Raw genomic sequence first — 20953 nt, forward strand, 5'->3', positions numbered from 1 at the left:
GAGGATATTTAGGACACTAGAAGGAACTACAGCGCGTATAATTTCCCAGAAAAAAAGTTGTGCGCAATTTTCTGAAACCGTCAGAGAAAATCTCATGTAACGACCACTAGCGGGTTAAAGAAGATTTGTGACAGACTCGATTTCTATTAATGTACAACCTTTTTTATGGGTTTACAGATTTTATAACAAATTCGTATAACGTTTTCCAGTTGAGAATTCCTTACCTTCCCCCTTCTTATGTTTTTGGAAATAATAAAAACATATTATAATTTACTAATATTTTATTTAATAAAATTGTACACAACTAATATTGTTTTAAAAGTTCTTGAATTTCACTTAAACTCTTACCATTAGTCTGTGGCAAAAATTTATAAATCATACCTGCACCTACCAAACAACTAACACTGTATAACCACACTGCCCAATGAGTTCCAATAGTGGCTGCGATAATGGGGTAAGTAGAAGTTAAACTAAAAATAAGTAAACAAGTAAAAGTGTTGATAAAACTTCCTGCAACCGCTCTCTTCTCAGGAGTAAACATTTCGTGCATGATAGCTGTTGGAATTGGACCCAGCCCGAGAGAATAAAATCCAACGTTCGAAAGCACCAATAAAAGAGGCAACCACTGAAGGTGATGAATTATTTGAGAATTTATATATTTTAAATAGAAGAACCATCCTAACACAAACAAAGGAATCCCTGTCCCCAGTGCAGAAATCAGTAGCATCCTCTTTCGACCCACTCGTTCAATTATAGCTGAAGTAAAACTTATACAAGATATTTTAACTACGGACACAATCATAGCTACTTTGTAACCAGAGAAGCCAGTACCTGCTGAATCAAAGAATGGGGCCATGAAAGATATAATTACGGAAACTCCCGAAAGATGCTGCACTGTGACTGGCAGTAAAGCTAAAAAAAGCCCCATTCGGCTCTCTTTAGTCTTAAATAGGGTTATAAGATTAAAGCTTTTTTTAATATACTGTTTGGATTTTAAAACGTCGTCTAACTTTTCTATATCATTTCTGATTTCGTTGCTACTTTTATCACTTCTAAGTTTTCTTAAAACTTTTTCACATTGGGTTCGCTTTCCTTTGGAAAACAAGTAAACAGGGCTTTCAGGGAAGAATATAAATAATAATAAAAATAGAATGAGTGGAGACGAAATAAGAAAATTAAACATCCTATAGCTAAATAAAGGACCTACAATAAAAGTATAAAAATGTCCAAGTTGAAGAAAGAGTCCCATGAAACAACCAAATTTTGCCCGGTTATGGTCCTCACAGAGTTCTGTAATATAAATTGGTATAACTGATGGTGCACCAGTAGTAAACATGCCTGCTATAAACTTCGCAATAAACATCATTGTTACGGTTGTACTAAAAGTCAATATTATGTATCCCACTAACATCATGGAAACCGTTAGTTGTAGAAATAGTTTTCGTCCCAAAACATCTGCAAACTTTGGTAATATGAGCGATCCAATAAGTCCTGATATAGCTGGCATTCCTGCTATCACTGATATATCTGCCGTGGTAGCTGGACTTCCTAGAGGATTTTTTTGACTGTCGTTTGACATTAACATGGGTACAACTGGAGAATTCCATACTACGTGTGACCCAGCAGTAAATACCGGAATTTGTACTGAAAAAAAAAGTATCAATATTGGTATCAATATGATATATAAACTAAAGTCTTAAATATGATAATTATGATATAATAACGTAAGTCTCTCTCTGCTTCTCAAGTTAATTCTTAATAGAATTAAGCAGAAATGTCAGAAAATGTTGCGAACACCGTACCATCAGTCTAATTTGCCACATACTCAAAGTTTTTCTAAAGATTATTCATCGTATTATATACAAAAAGTTAGAACAAGACATTGGACAAACTCAGTTCGGATTTAGAAATGTTCAAGGAACCAGAGAAGCATTATTTGCAGTAAATGTGCTAATACAGACATGTTTAGATGTAAACCAGGACATCTATGTCTGTTTCCTAGATTATAACTAGGCATTCGATACGGTGAAACATAATCCGTTAATAAAACTACTAAGAACAAAGAACATCGACACACGAGATATAAGAATAATAAATAATCTGTATTATTAACAATAAGCTGTCATAAGACTAAATAATTTAAACACCAATAAAATAAAAAACAAAAGATGCGTTAGACAGGGCTGTGTCTTGTCGCCATCACTGTTTAATGTATACTCAAAAAATATATATTCAAAAAAGCATTAGAGTATGAAGTAGCAGGCATAAAAATAAATGGCCTGCCCATATGTAAAATTAGATACGCCGATGACACAATACTAATAGCAGAAACTATTACAGATCTACAAAGAATTTTAGATAAGGTTGTTACAACGAGTGAAGGATTTGGTCTGTCACTAAACATAAAGAAAACGAAATTCATGGTTATATCAAAGAAAAATATTTGAAACATCAATCTCGACGTAAATAATAAGACGATAGAACGAGTTCAGAATTATAACTATTTAGGGACAAACATTAGTGAAACAAACGATTATACCAAAGAAATCCGAATTAGAATACAAAAGGCTAGAAGTGCATTCATTAATATGAAACAAATATTGTGTAGTAGAGACCTCAGCCTAGATCTTAGAAAGCGAGTACTAAGATGTTATGTATTTTCTGTTCTTTTGTATGGTGTGGAGACATGGACTCTCAATAAACAATGCCTCAATAGATTGGAAGCATTTGAGATGTGGACGTATCGAAGAATGCTGAGAATCTCCTGGACAGACAGAATAACCAATGAGGAAGTACTAAGGAGGATACAAAACAGCAGGGAGATACTGGATTCCATCAAAATAAGAAAACTTCAATAGTTGGGTGATATAACACGTGGTGAGAGATTTGAACTCCTAAAATTAATTATGCAGAGAAAGATTCAAGGAAGGCGCAGCATACGAACTCTTTCGGGCTGTAGTGTCAAAAGTGAGAATAGCAACGATGATTGCCATCCTTCGTCGCGGAGATGGCACGTAAAGAAGAAAGAAGTGAAGAAACAATGGAAAACAAACAATTCGATTCCAGAGAAGGTTTGGGAACAAGGAAAGCTTTGTTCTGAATGATAACATTACTTTAAAGATCGTGTGTTTAAGTCTACGACTACAAAAACCAGTTTACGTCTGCTTTATAGATCTTAAAAAGGCGTTTAATAGGGTCCAACATAATAGGCTGTTTAACTACCTAGAAATGGTAGGAATAGATGATAAAGATCCGAGAGTTGTACATCTATATAGGAATCAAGAAGGTTCTATCCTAGTAAATGAAAAAGAAACAGAATTTTTTTTAAAGAGGTGTCAGACAAAGTTATGTGTTATCACGGATTATGTTTAAATTGTACTCAGAAATTATTATTTAATGAATCTTTGGAAGGGCAATGTGCAGGTCAAATTGGGAAAGAACATATTAACTACATCAGCGATATACATATTATAACACAGCGATAATGGCTTAAAGTATCGAAGATCTTTAATTCTTTATAAATGGAGCAACTAGAGAATGCTCCAATACTGGTCTGGGCATAATTATGTATATGTATATACCTATCAAAAACAAAGTTACTTGTGGTTAGTAAACAACTATGAAACTAATATTGTCAACAGTGAGCCGATTACAGAAGTTAACCATTTTAAATATCTAGGATGTTGAATAAACGAAACACTAAGTCCTGATGAAGAAATTAAAACTCTTACAGAAATTGCAATAAAAGCATAAGAATCAAGTTCTAAAATGTTATGTGCATCTTGTATTACTGTATATGGATGTGAAGCCTGGATGATGAAGGTAAATATGACAAACAAATTATTAGAGGTTAAGAAAAAAAAATATCATGAGTTCAACGCATTCCAAATGTAGAAGTCTTAAACAGATTAGTTCAAGACGAAGGTGATGGTCTTGACAAAGATGATAAAAAGGAGAAAACTTAAATATCTGGTACATGTAATGAGAGGTAGCAGATACTTGATACTGCAATTAATTCTCAACGGAAACCTGTTTATCTTCGATATGGAAACCTCTCCTAAACAAAACATCGTCCGCTCCACCTAACAATTCAAATACCACCATCAGGCATCTTCGCGACAACACTTACTCAAGCGCCATGTCAGTGAACCTCGCCATCCACAACAGCAGTAACCCAGTGAGTAGTGAAGAGTGTAGTATCTGGGGGATCTATAGACAGAGATCCCTGAAGCCTCGAAGAATATATTAGGCAGGATGTCGAAAACTCGGTGGTACAGTGAAAATCGACGGGGTTAAACTCGGAGACCTGGTCAGTTTAATTTTGTTTTTGAAGTAATATTTATATTACAGGAAGCGTCTCGTAAAGTATGAGATTGATTCTGACCCGTGCAAAAGATACAGGCATTCTTCTTCTTCTTCATCCTTAAGTAATCCAAATTTGAACATAGGCCTCCCCCAACTCAATCCAGGGTTTTCGATTTTGCTCCACCTGTTTCCAGTTGTGTCCTCCAATAGTCTTAATATCATCAGCCCTTCTGATTTGTGGCCTTTGTATTTCGTGATTCCATCTTTTATCCTTCAGTCGGGCATTGTGTCTTGCTAAGCTCTATTTTAAATTGGCAGCCTGCTGCATACAGGCATACCGAGCGGAAAAAGAGAACATTTAATTTAAGGATCATATGGAATAAACAGGTAATTTCGCACTTCCGATGGCCAACATCTACTAGAAACAATATGACAACGAATCCCAATCGCAGAAGAAAAAATACGATTAAATTATAAAAAAACATATTCTTAACACTACCTTTTTAAAAAATACTTTACTAAAATATACTCACACAATATTATCGTGCAATATAAGAATAATGTGTTACTTTTTTTAGGTTCATTTTCAGGTTTAAGTTCATGTTCACATTCAGTTTCTTCACCAACATAGGTCACTTCCTGTACTTCTGGTTTATTTTCTTCATTGTAAACTGATTTACGGCTCATCTTTGTGAGAATTTTTTGGTGAGTTCAATTTTTCGTACACATCTTCTCTGTAAAAATGGAATTAAAATAGTTTAAAATTATATAAACATCTGTGGGTAGATTAATAACACATTTAATATACTAATCATTCACTCCGAAAATGATTTACCGCTACAAAATTTAACAAAAATCTACAGACCGAGCTAGTCTCGTAAATTCCACGGCTTCGAGCCACGCTTCACACAACCATATTTATAGTGGAGTTATAATTTAACAAATTTAAATATAATCGTTTCTACTGATTCATAATATACTAATATAATATAATATATTAAAGTTTTTAATATTGCTAATATTATTTTAAACTTTTTAACATTGTATTTTTATATAATTTTTTTATTAATAATACTATTACCAAGTATTGCACCTAGTTCAAAAAAAGTACAAGATAAATACCGCGGTATTTTCATATGAAAATGCAAAGCAAAACATACAATTTGCAGAGTAAATGCTTGTTTTTTTGATAAAATAATACAAATTGTATGTAGGTAGGTAGAGTAGCTAAGCATTGAGTAGTTATAGCAAAAGTAGCTACGCCATCTGACACGAAAAGGATGAAATTAGTTTTATTTCCTTTTCTCATGGAGCATGATGGAGAGTTTTTTTTAAAATAGGTAACAAAGCATGTTGTTTTGTTACCTATGTCGCAAATAGGTTTTTTATTTTCAAATTGCACAATATGTTGTTTTCAATACAAGTTGTTATTATTTCCTGAGCATTTAGAATTTTGACTAACGCTTGAATTTATAATATAGGTAAATTGGGTACCTTTAACAATGCAATTAATTGTTACAGTTAAAGAAAACTTTAAATTTAAATAAAAAATGAATAACCATTTTCAATTTCGTTGCAAAACGAAAATACAGCCGAACCATATTCCAGTCCAATCAGAGAGTGCCGCAAGCACCTCTACCGGTTTCGAAACTTATTAGTCTCTCATCAGGAGGCACATATGCTGCTCTCCCTGATCCAACCAAAACAAACCCCAGCGTGCAGTCCCGAATTGCAACGAACGAAATGGCATAGATGCCCTAGCGGCAACTGCTAGCAAAAGACTAAGTTTTCACTCTAATGGCATATAACATATCCCACCAGAATGAAAACAATGGGAACCTTCTCTGGTTACACCTCCGAGGCTTCTACAATTTGCAAGCCATACGGATGCTGAGACTAAGGAAGATGAGGGAATTCTACAATTTACAATTCACGTCATTTGCGGCACTCTCTGATTGGACTGGAATATGGTTCGGCTGTATTTTCGTTTTGCAACGAAATTGAAAATGGTTATTCATTTTTGATTTACATTTACTCTGTGTGGAGTATGAAGGGAACCAGTCTCGTTGGAACTTTACCGCGCTGAGCAGATGTGACGTGAATTGTAAATTGTAGAATTCCCTCATCTTCCTTAGTCTCAGCATCCGTATGGCTTGCAAATTGTAGAAGCCTCGGAGGTGTAACCAGAGAAGGTTCCCATTGTTTTCATTCTGGTGGGATATGTTATATGCCATTAGAGTGAAAACTTAGTCTTTTTTTAAATTTAAAGTTCACTTTAACTTTATTATTAGTGCGGTCGATATGTGAAACAGTTGCACATTTAATGATACAAGCATATAATTTGGACCACATATACTACACATATAGAGGTTCAAATTTAGATATGAGGCCATCTCAGATTTTCCTTTTACAAAAATGACCGGCAGTCACATTGGCGGCTATACATATATGTTTAATAATACCATAACTTTTGAACGAAAAGTCCGATCTCAACCAAATTTGGTATATAGGTCCTTTTTTTATTTACAAGTTGTATGTGGTGAACCAGAAGAATCGGTTTACTAAAAGTTGTGTTTTTACTGGTTGTATATGTTAAAATATGTTTTTTTCAATTTTTTTCCCTCTGTAACTATATATTAATTTTTCAAAAAGGTAATACCGCAATCGAAAAGAGCGTAAAATTATTTTTTAGAAAATATTTTGAACTTTTTAGTTATGTTAATTACCATTTAATGAATGCATAACGTATCTTTACATGTACCTATGTGTGGCAGATTCGTGCAAATATTATAAGAATTATTGTGAATTTAATGGTAGAAGCATATAATTTGGACCGTATATACTACACATATTATGGTTCAAAAGATATAAGGCCAATTCAGATTTTACCTTTTACAAAAATGGCGGGCATTCAAAATGGCGACTATACATATGTGATTAATACCACGATAACTTTTGAACGAAAAATCCGATTTCAACCAAATTTGGTATGTAGGTTCCTTTTTTGATGTGTAAGACCAATGTCTTGAACCGGAAGAACCGATTTACCAGAAGTTGTGCTTTTCCTTATTTTTATACAAAAACATGTTTTTTACCAATTCTTTCACCCTGTAAATTTTAATTTTTCAAAAAGTTAATACCGGCGTTGAAAAGAGCGTAAAGATATTTTTTAGGAAATATTTTGAACTCTTTAGTTATGTTAATTACCAATTAATAAATGCATAACGTATCTTCACATGTACCTATGAACTTATGTGCGGCAGATTCGTGCAAATAATAATAATAATAATAATAATATAAGAATTATTGTGCATTTAACGGTAAAAGCATACAATTTGGACCACACACACTACACATACAAAGATTCAAATTTAGATATGAGGCCATCTCAGATTTTGTTCTTTACAAAAATGGCGGGCATTCAAAATGAAGATACAGAACGTACACGTGAAGATACGTTATGCATTTATTAAATGATAATTAACATAATAACTAAAAAGTTCAAAATCTTTCCTAAAAAATATTTTACACTTTTTTTAATGGCGGTATTACCTTTTTGGAAAATTAATATATACAGGGCGAAACGGAAGAAAAAAAAACAACAAATTTTTACATAAAAGAAAACAGTAAAAACACAACTTCTGGTAAACTAATTCTTCTGGTTCAAGACCTCGATCTTATTCATCAAAAAAAGAACCTTGATGCCAAATTTGGGTAAAATCGGACTTTTCGTTCAAAAGTTATCGTGCTATTAGTCACATATATATAGCCGCCAATTTGTTTGTTTGGGTTTATATGACTGCGGACACTAAATCCATTCGCCAACCGCCAATTTGGAATGCTCGTCATTTTTGTAAAAGGCAAAAATTAGAGATGGCCTCATATCTAAATTTGAACTTGTGTATGTGTAGTATATGTGGTCCAAATTATATGCTTCTACCATTAAATGTACAATAATTCTTATAATATCTGCACGAATCTGCCACACATAGGTATATGTGAAGATACGTTATGCATTTATTAAATGGAAACTAACATAACTAAAAAGTTCAAAATATTTCCTAAAACATATTCTTACGCTGTTTTCAATGGTGGTATTATTATTTTGAAAAATTAATATATACAGGGTGAAAAAATTGAAAATAAATTATCTACATAATATAAAATAGTTTTAGATAAAAAACCAGGAAAAACACAACTTTTCGTAAACCGACTCTTCCAGTTCACGTCATCGGTCTTGTAAATCACAAAAATGTGTGAGCGGCCGTGGAGTAACGGCATAAACGCTGGCCTCATACGCCAGTAGACGTGGGTTTAGCCCTGCCAAAGACAAACCATTTTCATTTCCAATAATGATACGAGCCGTCTCACCGTGCCTCGGAGAGCACGTAAAGCCGTCGGTCCCCCTGGGCTAGTGTACATCGGCACTAGTTACTTAAAACAGGGTTAAAGATGTAAATGGCGCCGGAACTATCCGAAAGGATCTCCCCGGCAAAAATGCCATACGATATTATTATTATTATAACAAAAAGAACCTATGTACCAAATTTGGTTGAAATCGGACTTTTCATTCAAAAGATATCGTGCTTTTAGTCACATATGTATAGTCGCCCAATTGGAACGACTGCCATTATTGTAAAAAGCAAAATCTGAGATGGCCTCATATCTAAATTTGAACCGTTGTATGTGCAGTATATGTAGACCAAATTATATGCTTGTATCATTAAATGTGCAATTCTTATAATATTTGCACTAATCTGCCGCACTATATCGAACGTAAGAAATTTTATAAACTATTCGGAAAATAGCATTTCAAAAAAAGTACTGTATTTTTATTTTTTCTCAAAAAATAAAACAAAACTTAGTTTAAAACATATATGTAGTGACACATAAAAAAATAATTTATTTTTGAATTAAAACTTTTATAGATAGCATATTGGCTTCTTCTGAGGACGGCTTTTGCAAATTTGAACTTTTCTTTTCCTCTTTTATTTTTTTTTGTTGGAAAAAATTTTCTTTGGGGTATAATTTTTTTATTGGAGGGTATTCTGGATGTGGATGGAAAACCCAAATTGATATCTTTTTGATTTCTTATAGCATCTATGCTGGGTTTTATCGGGACTACGAGTTTTTGTACAGCCTTTAATTCTTCGAAAGAAACTAAATAATTTATTTGCCCTGTTAGCCGTAAAATTAATTTTTCCTTAGCTTCTTTCACAGAACTTTCCTCACCTCTTCTTATTTTGCTAACCGCACCTATTAAAGCCTTTTTCTCGTCATCGAATTCAATCACCAGGTTGACAGCATCACCTAAATAAAAGTAATATAGGTACCTATATCAGGTAAATAACTTTTCCACCTACCTCTACCGAAAGTATACTTTTCCGGACCTGATTGTAGGGAGAAAAGTTGTACTTTTCCTCCCTAGGGAGGAAAAGAAAAAGTGACATCATGGTATTTCATTCACGAAGTATAACTTATTGACGCCCTGTACAATATCTATTTTCTTTTACGTAAGTATCTATACATTGTAACGTTTATTTATAAAACACCCTGTATTTTGCAGAATGGTAAATAAGAGTAAATTGTTATTTTGATTTAACAATATTTACATTAACAATTTGACATATTTGACAGTGGACAGTTATATTGTACCTACTTGTTAGTTTTAGTTCTAATAAATTTTGTTGGTTAGTTACATAAATAAATGAAGTAAAAATGAAAAAATGACTTGGTATTTGACGAAGGTGGAAAAACCATATGTATAACATGGAAGTAAAGTGCCTTTTCCTCCCATGAATGATTACTGCCCTCCGCTACGCGTTGGGCAGTAAACTTCATTCTCGGGAGGAAAAGTAGCACTTTCGTCCCTTGTTATACAAATAGCTATATTTCGTTTGTAAATAAGTTCTACACAGCCTGAAAAAGAGGAAAAGTTAAATCATTATTCACGTTCACACGAAATTTGATAAGCAGGGTTTTTTTGGACGAAAAATCTAAATTCGCCACAAAAAAAGTTATGTATTACCGAGAGGACGCCACATACGCCTTTCAGCGCTCATTTATTATTACTCAGTTATTTTTCTATTACCCACTCTACATACTTTTTGAATCAAAACCTTTATTCTCTTAATATTTTTACTTAAAAAAGGTATACTACATTCATCTCGCTAAACTCAACCGTTATCAGATAAACGCATTTTAAATATGCGAGACAACATACTTTCTTGCATAAGTAATATCATTGTAGTTACACCCGAAAAATAACTAAAGAATAAGGACAGGACTATATAGCAAGGTATTTTTTTTTTAATTTCTATCTTTTTGAAAATAGGATCTCTTATATTGTACGCAGACAATAGATCCATCATTTTATTTTTTATTTTTTATTTTAATAAGAATTTGTTTCATTTGCAATAATGTTTTTTGACTATTAATTATTATCTTATCCTTTTCTCTTGGTCCTAAACGATATTTCACTGAGAACACTAAGGTAGGTCATGTTGTATCTATATTTATGTAAATAGGATTGTATCTTATGATAACTATATGTTTTTATTAACTTTTTACTTGAGTTATTTTTTAAGCTTTACGTTCATCATGTTCATCATCATGTTTCGTCTTTCATTTTCTTTTTATCCAATGGCGCCCCCCGAGCAATTCAATTTCTATTATATTTAAAGTATTTTTAAGAACCCACCCCCTAGGTTTCTGAGACTTAGTAGCTACCGAGGCATTCCGAAAATAACGTAGCACCAAGTATATTTTTATGTTAGTTTAATTTGTCGTGATACACAAAATGTCGCCCAACGTCGAGACTTTGGCATTTGACGTGTTAATGGTTCCATATTTCTCTTTTCTTTTGTTATCCAATAGGATAGCTACAATATAATGGGTGGTGTATGACACCACCCAAACATATTGTGTACCGAAGATTTCTATTACATGTATAGTAGGGTGGAACGAAAAATTCGAAGTCTTTATGGGGCTAGTGCGAAAAAGTTGTGTTTTGATGTATAATAAAACTGTAAGAAATATTTTCTGTATTGGACCCTATCTTCAGGTTCCATATTAAATTTAAATTTTTGGGAATAACAAAAAAAATAAAATTTAAAACATTTATTTTTTTGTCAGTTATTTGAATCTAAATAATTCTTTTATGATACAATATACATTTTAAGGTTGGTAGTCTGATTTTGTGTTACAAAACGGCATAATATTTCTAGACTGCAACTTTGAACGAATAAAAGACCCTTGATTCGGGTCGACAAACAGCAGCAGATGCTTCAGTTACTAACTTAACAGTTCTTTCCACGGATTTTGTATGACAAGGACAGTTTAAGACCTCTATGTTGTTGTAATTTCCAGAATCAATCATATCCCTTACATCTTCATTGGAAATATGTTTTAGCAAAGGAGGAGCCGTAACTTTGAATTCAAAAATAGAAATCAAGTCATTATAAACTGCAGCACTAAAATTTAATTTAGGTATTTTTAATCTCCGCATCTTTTTTTCTTTCTGATATTCTCTAGCTTTCGGCACTCTGCGTAGTCCTGGATCCCGTATATGTTTTCGTTCATCTTTCATCATACCGAGTAGTACATTTTCGGGATGGGCAAAATAAGCATTCCTTTGGATAACCGCATCGACAATTTTTCTTTGGTTAACTGGTAGAAATGGTGAATAATGGATCATTCGCCATAAATGTTTTGAACCATCAGAACAGCTAGGATACAGTTTTATATAAAACCAAACTGGTGCATACACTTTTGGACGAAACTTAATATTACTAACATAATTAATTGGGGGCTGGGACATTCAGTTTCAACATACAATCGAAGCAACCGATTAGCAAATATCAGCCACCTCGGGTGTGATATTTTCCCAGGTTTTTTAAGGCTCAAATCATTAGGACATTTTCCCGCAGCAACTGCTTGACTGATTCGGTACAAGTACTTCTAATCGGTACTAAGTTCTGTTGTTTCTAATAATATTGCTAAGTTGTTTTCTATTGCGACAAAATCAACGACAGCCTTCTCTTCAAAGCGTTTCAGAAGTTTCCCTATTGGTCCTGAAAAACCAAGTTTTCCACTGGTGCGTCCATCTAACTGTTGAATTAAATGACGTAGAGGTAGCTTATTGCAATGAAATAAGCATACTAGCCATTAAAGTGAGGTACCGCAGTATTTGTGACGTAGATGGTTGGACTTTAACCGTTGACAAAGGAGCAATGAATTCTTATTCATGATCATCTGGATCATAAGAATTTCAGTCAGACAAGCTGCTACTTATGGAACGATTAGAGGAACGGTACATGCTTTAAGAACCTTCAACATGCCTTCATGGTTCTTTCCATTTTCTTCCTTATTGCTGCAGATGCTGCAATATCCACTGGTCCAATTGCCATTTTTCGACAGGATAGTTGATCTTGAAGAAAAATTCGCTCATTTTGTGGTACTTTGTTAATTTTATCACAAGTTCACACACACAGTTCCAGTCATGTTGCACTTGCAAGCCGCGATATTCAATAACTTTTCACACTCCTTTTGAAACTGGCAAATCTTTCTTTGTATGAATCAGATGCTTGCTGAGTTTTTGTGTATCGCTTAAGATTTTGATACTCTGTATAAATATTTTTAATCATATCTTGAATGCGATAATGTTGGAATAGAAGCTTTATTCGTATTTGTTCTACCTTTGTTGCAACGGCATTTAAGACGTCGCGTCGGCGATAGATGGATCTTTATTAGATATTATTTGTCAACTTAAGTTCATTACGAATAAAGAATCTCACACTTAGTTGGTAAAACACGATCATTGAAATTTTATCGGAGCCATATTGATTTTTCCGACAAAAATAATTTTTTCGTTTTCATTATTCAAATTCAATATGGAACCTCAAGATATTTTTTTATTTCAAAATGCTCCCACACCAATTGTTTTCATCACCTGACACAACTTTTAAACGATAGCCACAAGAATTTTTATTTTTTTTTTATTTTTTTGACCTCTTTCGTTCCACCCTAATGTTTAGGTCATAATGAACACCTTTAGAGTACCTACCAGTAGCCCTTAGGCTAAAATTTTCAAAGAGAGAATCAATGCTCCTCTATCTATTGGTAAAATGGCATAAGAGAGGAAATCCTCACAGCACATGTGATTTTCTTTAAAAGCGAATTCAATTTTCACGTAGATTCCCAAGAAAATCCCAAAGTTTTCACATATTTTACTCTTCTTGATTTAATATTTCAGTAGGTACTCACAAAGGGACAAGAAATAAAATCATGTTTGAACTTCGTCTGAAATCTGACCGTCTATAATCCTTAGATCATTCTAGACATTTTATAACCAAAGTTTTCTAGGTCCGTCTCATGGTCTATTCTTGGTCAGCCTTTATTTGGCGATATTTTTCGTGTTTTTTTTTTATTGTGCATTCCAAGCAACCTATTAACCTATCTATATTACCAAATACCTCAAGAACAAGCGGGGATTGTAAAGGGTAAAGGTACAAGGGAACAAATCCTGAACCTGAGACAACTCATTGAAAAGTCTAGAGAATTTCAAGTTCCTATGATTATATATGCTTCGTTGACTACCAAAAGGCATTTGATTGTGTAAGCTGGGTAAATATGTGGTCAATTTTAATAGAAATGAGCGCACCAATGCATTTGGTGACACTTATCAAAAAATCTGTACCAGTTTAATATAGCGACAGTACGACTAGACCAGAAGTTCTCAAACCAATTCAAGACCAAGAGAGGTGTTAGACAAGGATGCGTGTTGTCACCTGACTTATTTAACATTTATGGTGAACATGTCATGAGGATGGTTTTAGAAGGATGGGCCGGTGGAGTAACAGTAGCTGGTAGGAAAATCTCCAATTTAAGAATTGCTGATGACACTACACTTATAGCAGCAAATGAGCAAGAAATGTTTGATCTTCTGCGAACAGTTGAGTACGAAAGCAATAAAGTTGTTCTGAAAATAAATAAAGCTAAGACAAAAATAATGGTGGTCGACAGATTTGACACTATTCAACTGACTAACATATTACAGGAATACCAGATAGTAAACACATTTGTTTATCTCGGGTCTAGTATAACTAACGATGGTAACTGTGAAGCAGAAGTTCGGACACGTATTGGTATGGCAAAAAATAGCGATGAGTCGCCTAACTAAAGTTTGGAAAGACAGATCTATCTCTCAAAATATTAAGATGAGACTGGTGAATGCCCTTGTATTCTCAATATTTCTATACGGAGCAGAGACTTGTACTCTACGCGCATGCGAGCGCCAAAAAATTGGTGCCTTTGAGATGTGGTGCTGGAGAAGAATGCTGCGCATACCTTGGACAGCTCATTGGACAAACGTTTCCATTCTAAACCAACTCAATATTAAAATAAAGTTGTCTACAATATGTCTGCAACGAATTCTGCAATTCTTTGGTCAAGTGGTTTGCAGAGGTGACGACAGTTTGGAGAGATTAATTGTTTCTGGAAACGTTCCGGGGAGAAGATCAAGAGAACGATCACCAACTAGATGGTCTGACCAAATAAAGCATTCAGCTGGAAACTCATTCTGCGAAGCTCTTAGAGCAGCTGAAGATAGAGACCAATGGAGAAACATTGATAGGAATATTGGAAGAAATCACGATCCTCAGTAATGGGGAAACGACAGGAGAAAGAGAGATTTCAAGCAGATTCGTGTCCAAATCAACGAGTTCTATAAGATCAAATAAACTTTTCGGCGTGGTTAGTAACTCATAGACCTCAAAGTTAGTGTGGATTTTGCAGCCCCCATACGGTTCCCGAAGAGGCCTGTAAAGAAGAAATGAGAAGCGAGATAATAATATAATCAGTTAAGGAAGAGAAAGACAACTAGAAATATACCCAAGAGAAAGCCGCCGAAAACACGTACGGAAAAATGATATTAGCAGATTAAACGGTTTAAAGAGAAAGAAGAAAAAAATATTATATTTAAATTAAAGAGAGCATTTAATTATTTATGCCTGGGGGTGATAAAAAATCAAACACCTATTTATAAGTACATTCCACAATTTAATAAATAATGTAAAAATGCATAAAAAAAGAATAAATCGTTAGCTATAATTATTGTCTATAAACGACGTGATAGATCAGACTTGAAAAATGTCGTCCAATTACATTTATTAATATTTTTTTCTACTTTATTTATTAACACGTCAACTACCAGAATAACGGCAAAATTTGATGAATTTAATTACTTGCTTATAGACTTAAAATAATTATGAATGCTGATATTGAATATTATAATAACGTATGTGATTTTATTGAACACTGGTTGATAATAAATTTGAGTAGTAAATTTTCCACTACATAATAATAGTAGGGGAGGAAAGTATGCTAAATGTGCAGTCACTCGAGCGTTTTGGAACCTATTGGGTTGTGAAGAGTAGGTTCTAAAACCAAAAAAGGTTAAGTAAAGTTTTCCATTTTAGTGGAGACTTTCCATTTTTAATTTAATTTTTCATTTCCAACAATCGTTTTTTCCTATTATAGCGCCATTTATCTATAATTCGAAAAAATATTTCAAATAGAAGTTACTTATTTTTACGTAAGGAATCGGAATCTGCAATAAAAAATGGGGACTTCTATTTAAAATTTTAAAGTAACTCCCCACCCCAACTCCGTGAGGGTTCGTTTGTAGTGCCATTCGATAGATTTTTAGAACATATTGAAAAAGTGTGTTTTTCAGTTTTTCGATCTGATGCTCATTTCGCGAAATATCGCGGGATTCGTATTTAAAATTTTAAATTTAGCACCCACTTCTCTCTTTGGGGAGTCGTGTTTGGTATCATTCGATAAATTTTTGACAAGTATTGATCACGTATTTTTTAGTTTTTAGATATATCGTTCATTTCACGAAATATTCGCTTTTTTCTTGTGAAATTTTGTGACTCATCTATTTACTTACCCAAATCGTCAGATTTTGAAATATACACTGTTTTGCATGTACCTAACTTACCTTTTCTTAATCTGAGGATTTCGAGTTTTTCTAAGGACATATTTTTTTCGGTCCCCCGTTAACGAACTCCCCTGTGTTTAGAGCCAATATATATGGTAGAGGTACATCTACAGGGTACCAGGTTTCTCCCCATATGATAATCTGACGCGCTCGAGTTACTGCAAAAATCCCCGCTTGGGCTCCCCTACCGTAGTAATTATGTCATTATTTGATGTAATAGTACACATAGAAACAAACGGAAAAGAATTCATAGGAACCTACTCATAATCTTATGATATCTGCATATCTGAATATTTGAATATCATCACAAAACCTAGAAAATATGAGGAAACGCATTGTTCAGCTCTCCAAACCAGCTTTAAAGAAAGTTTACAAAATAAAGGAATAATATCAACTCAAAAAAATCAAAAGCAAAGCCTGTTAATCATGAGGCATAGGAACTTTTCAACGTACTACACTTAATAATTGAAGACCCTGATGCAAGAAGGGGATAAGTAACAATATGTAAATTTTACAAGACAAGCAAAAAAAGTTTTATTTTTTAATTTAAAATTTATGTTGTTCATGAAGTAGGGCCGAACTAATACAACAGGTATATATGATTTTGCCGCCATTCTACAGCCAAACAACAATGCTATTAAGGAAAAAAATTTTGGTGCAATAATAGGATAAGTTTAAGCCTTTTTTGTACTGTAGTTTACAGCAGGTGCAAAAAGGGGATAAGTTACATTAAAACCCATTTTCAGACGAAATACTTTTTAAAACCTCCATATTTTACTAAACCGTACCTCTCGTACTAGCACTATGTTAACTCTCCAACAGTTTCTCGGTGACTACATGACTTAGATCGCGTTCGTGGCTCGTGCATATACCGGTACCTTACCCAATCGCAGCAAGCCACCGGTGCAATAGTGGGACAGAATAACACACATATAAAAATTAATTCAAAATTTGATGCAAGAATGGGATAAGTTACACATTTCTTATACTGCTCTTGCACCAGACCGTACCAGGGGATAAGTAGTTTTCTCTTATAATTTCGGTATCTTTTACCTATACATATCCTATACTTGCGCCAGGCAAGAACAGTTACTTTTTCAACCTAAATAAGCACCTATCTCGTTTTTGCAGAATTTGGTACTTATCCCCTTCTTGCACCAGGGTCTTCAATTATTAAGTGTCGCAAAGCTGCCGTCATAATATTTCCCGAGTTCATAAAACACATCGGCCCAAATTCTTAAAATTGTCTCCTAGATTTCTTCAACGAGATAATGTTGACGTTCTTCTTCTATACGTGCCATCCCCCTACGGAAGTTGGCAATAATCATGGTTATTCTTATCTGAGATTCTGCTGGTCTGAATAGTTTGATTGATATGCATTCGTACCATTTCCTCAAGTTACTCAATCATGAGATTCTTCTCCTTCCTACACTTCTCCTGACCTGGATTTTCCCTTTTATAATTAATTTAAGTTTATTGTATCTCTCATTACGCGTAACATGTCCCAGGTATTGCAGCTTTCGTGTCTTGATGGTTTCAGACATCTTCGGGGTCCTTCTATAAACCCACAGTTCAAATGCTTCCAACTTTTTAGCAGTAGACGCGTTAAGTGTACATGCTTCTGTCCCGCAAAGCAGAGTCGAGAAAATATAACATTTTACCAGCCTAACTCTCAAGTCTAATGTCATTTCTCTTGCACAACGTACCTTTGTCAAAGTACCTTATGATGATACCTGATGATAACATTAAAGCTTCCTAAATTATTCAAACAAAGTAAAGTAATTATTATCTGAAAACTAGGAAAGACAATTTACTACCAGAGATTTACAGACCAATCGCCCTTTTAAGTGTCTGCTATATGATTTTTGCGAGGATAATCTGCACGAAGATTTTACAATCTGTCAGCGGAACGATTCCCGTAGAACAAGCTGGATTTGTGCCAGAAGGGAATTGCGGTAATAAATTTCAAACATTTATGAAAACGGCTTCCAAAATAAATTCAAAACAGTAGTAGTTTTTATTGATCTAACTTGCGCTTACGACATTGTATGGAAAGTAGGTCTACTACTTAAATTGTACCAGATGGTACCATGCCAATCATTTGATAGCCTAGCAAATCAAATGCAGTGCGACTGATTATTAAATTAGCGTTACTGACTAGCAAATTCAAAACTTTACATAACAGCTTACCCCAAGGATTGGTCCTATCGCCGCTGATGTTCAACATTTACACCTTAGACGCTTCCACTACAATCTCACGCAGCCTACAAAGAGAGAAGTTCCTATTTAAGTAAATTTAATATTACATTTTTAATTATACTGTACTCATACAGAGCAGATTAAACAATGGTTTTGAGGCGAAATTAATTTATTATATATATATATAAATTTATTATATATATATATATATATATATATATACATATATATATATATATATATATATATATATATATATATATATATATATATATATATATATATATATATATATATTGCATTTGCGTCCCTCGTGGCTTCTGTATAGTTTTGACTCTTCGTGACTTCCGATCAATATACAGCGTGTATATTAACAAGAATTATTTCATACAGTTAGCGCTCGCTTTGGCATCCGTTATACTGGCAACAATGTACTTATGGTATGAAGTAAAATATTTAACCTTGGTCGTGTTTATGTGAGAATTTAGTTGAAGAACCCAGACAAATTCTATTTATAACTTTTGCCAACTAGGTGGTTTTGCTCGGATATACGATAAGGATTTGCTGTAAATTGTTTGTTTTCGTTTTTATACTCTTAAATCAGGTTAGAAAAACTTATTTCTTGGGTGTAGTTATGGATAATGTATTTTCTAAACTTTTAAATTTTCTATTTTATTTCGATGGAAGAAGATTATGGATCTCGGAAGATTCGATGGCATAAGTTATAATGTAATATACTTAACAATACCACTATATACCCTTGACAAATGTTTATTTTTTAAAGTTAAATTGTTTGATGAGCCTTTCGATAGGTTAGGTTTATTATTAAATTTTATTTTTTTATTTTGAAAAATAGTCGGTATTGTTTCTCTCTCTCTCTCTCTCTCTCTCTCCCTCTCCTCAGCGCATCCTTTTCTGTTTTATTCTTTCGAAATTTGCTATACAAGTATTTTCCATTGCTCTCTGTTTCTCGCTCTCTGTTTGACTTCTCTCCATCTCAACGCCAATTCTTTCATGATCTCTTGTTACAGTTCTTCTCCAGCTATTATCAGGTCTTCCTCTTCTTCTTCTTTCGTCTGGTTGGTATTCGAGTGCTTGTTTGGTTATATTATTTCGATCCTTCCTCAGAGTATGTATAATCCATTTTCATTTCCTTCTTTTAACCGTGACTGTTATTTTCTCTTGTTTTGTTTTTCTCCGTAGATCTATGTTTTTTATTTTATCTGGCCAGTATATTTTTAGGATTTTCCTCAACTATTTATTTATAAAGGTTTGTAATTTTTTGCTAGTTGTCTCTTCCTCTCTCTAAGATTCTGCGCCATACAACAATATAGTCTTAAAACAGCTGTTAAAGATTTTGATTTTGGTTAATTCTGATATATCGCGTGTGTTCCAGATTTTCCTTAATGCATTATATGATTATACAGGGTGTCCCGAAAAGAATGGTCATAAATTATACCACAGATTCTGGGGTCAAAAATATGTTGATTGAACCTCACTTACCTATATACAATAGTGCACACAAAAAAAGTTACAGCCCTTTGAATTTACAAAATGAAAATCGATTTTTTTTCATATACCGAAAATCCTTCGAGATTTTTCATTAAAAATAGACATGTGGCATTCTTATGGCAGCAACATCTTAAAAAAAAATTAAAGTGAAATTTGTGCACCCTTTAAAATTTTTAGGGGGTTTTGTTCCTTTAAACCCCCCCAAAATTTTGTGTACGTACCAATTAAATTATTATTGTGACACCATTAGTTAAACAAAATGTTTTTAAAACTTTTTTGCCTCTTTGTACTTTTTTGATAAGCCAGTGTTTATCGAGCTATTTTGAATATTTGTCGAATCCACCATATGTTTGTATATGGTTAAGTACGATTATAGAGGCCTGTTAATGATCTGAAAATGTATTTATAATTTACATTTTTAGGTATATTTTGAAAAAGAAACCATATCTCGATAAAAGGTGATTTGTCAAAAAAAGACTTAAGAGGCAAAAAAGTTTTAAAAACACTGTGTTTAACTAATGGTATCACAATAATAGTGTAATTGGAACGTACACAAACATTTGGGGGGTTTAAAGGAACAAAACCCCCATAAAATTTTTATGTAAATATATTAAAAAAGAAGCCGCATCTCGATAAAAACTTGCTTAATGAAAAAATACTAAGAGGCAAAAAAGTTTTAAAAATGTTGTTTTTAACTAATGATACCACAATAATGAATTAATTGGAACGTATACAAAAGTACGGGGGGGTTTAAGGGAACAAAACCCCCATAAAATTTTTATGGGGTGGACAAACTTCACTATAATTTTGTTTTAAGATGTTACTGCCATAAGAATGATACATGTAAATTTTCAATAAAAAATCTCAAATAGTTTTCGATATATTGAAAAAAATCGATTTTCATTTTGTAACTTCAAAGGGCTGTAACTTTTT

The 20953-nt window shown here is 33.4% G+C and overlaps 1 protein-coding gene across 2 annotated transcripts in view; it reads right to left on the reverse strand.

Annotated features, from left to right (window-relative positions):
- Positions 1-263: 263 nt before the first annotated feature.
- LOC126882825 (facilitated trehalose transporter Tret1-like) overlaps positions 264-20953 on the reverse strand; it is a 55786-nt gene continuing 35096 nt past the window's right edge. The window contains exons 2-4 of one of the 2 annotated variants that reach the window (XM_050647918.1): positions 18500-18573; positions 4839-5039; positions 264-1644 (exon numbers count right to left, since the gene is read on the reverse strand). In XM_050647918.1, coding sequence (XP_050503875.1) covers positions 305-1644; positions 4839-4992 — 1494 coding nt within the window. In that variant the 5' untranslated portion in view covers positions 4993-5039; positions 18500-18573 and the 3' untranslated portion in view covers positions 264-304. The remainder of the gene's footprint in view (positions 1645-4838; positions 5040-18499; positions 18574-20953) is intronic. The other variant, XM_050647919.1, reaches the window with a different exon arrangement.

The sequence above is a fragment of the Diabrotica virgifera genome, chromosome 3 (assembly GCF_917563875.1).
Source record: "Diabrotica virgifera virgifera chromosome 3, PGI_DIABVI_V3a".
NCBI classification, from domain to species: Eukaryota; Metazoa; Arthropoda; class Insecta; order Coleoptera; family Chrysomelidae; genus Diabrotica; species Diabrotica virgifera.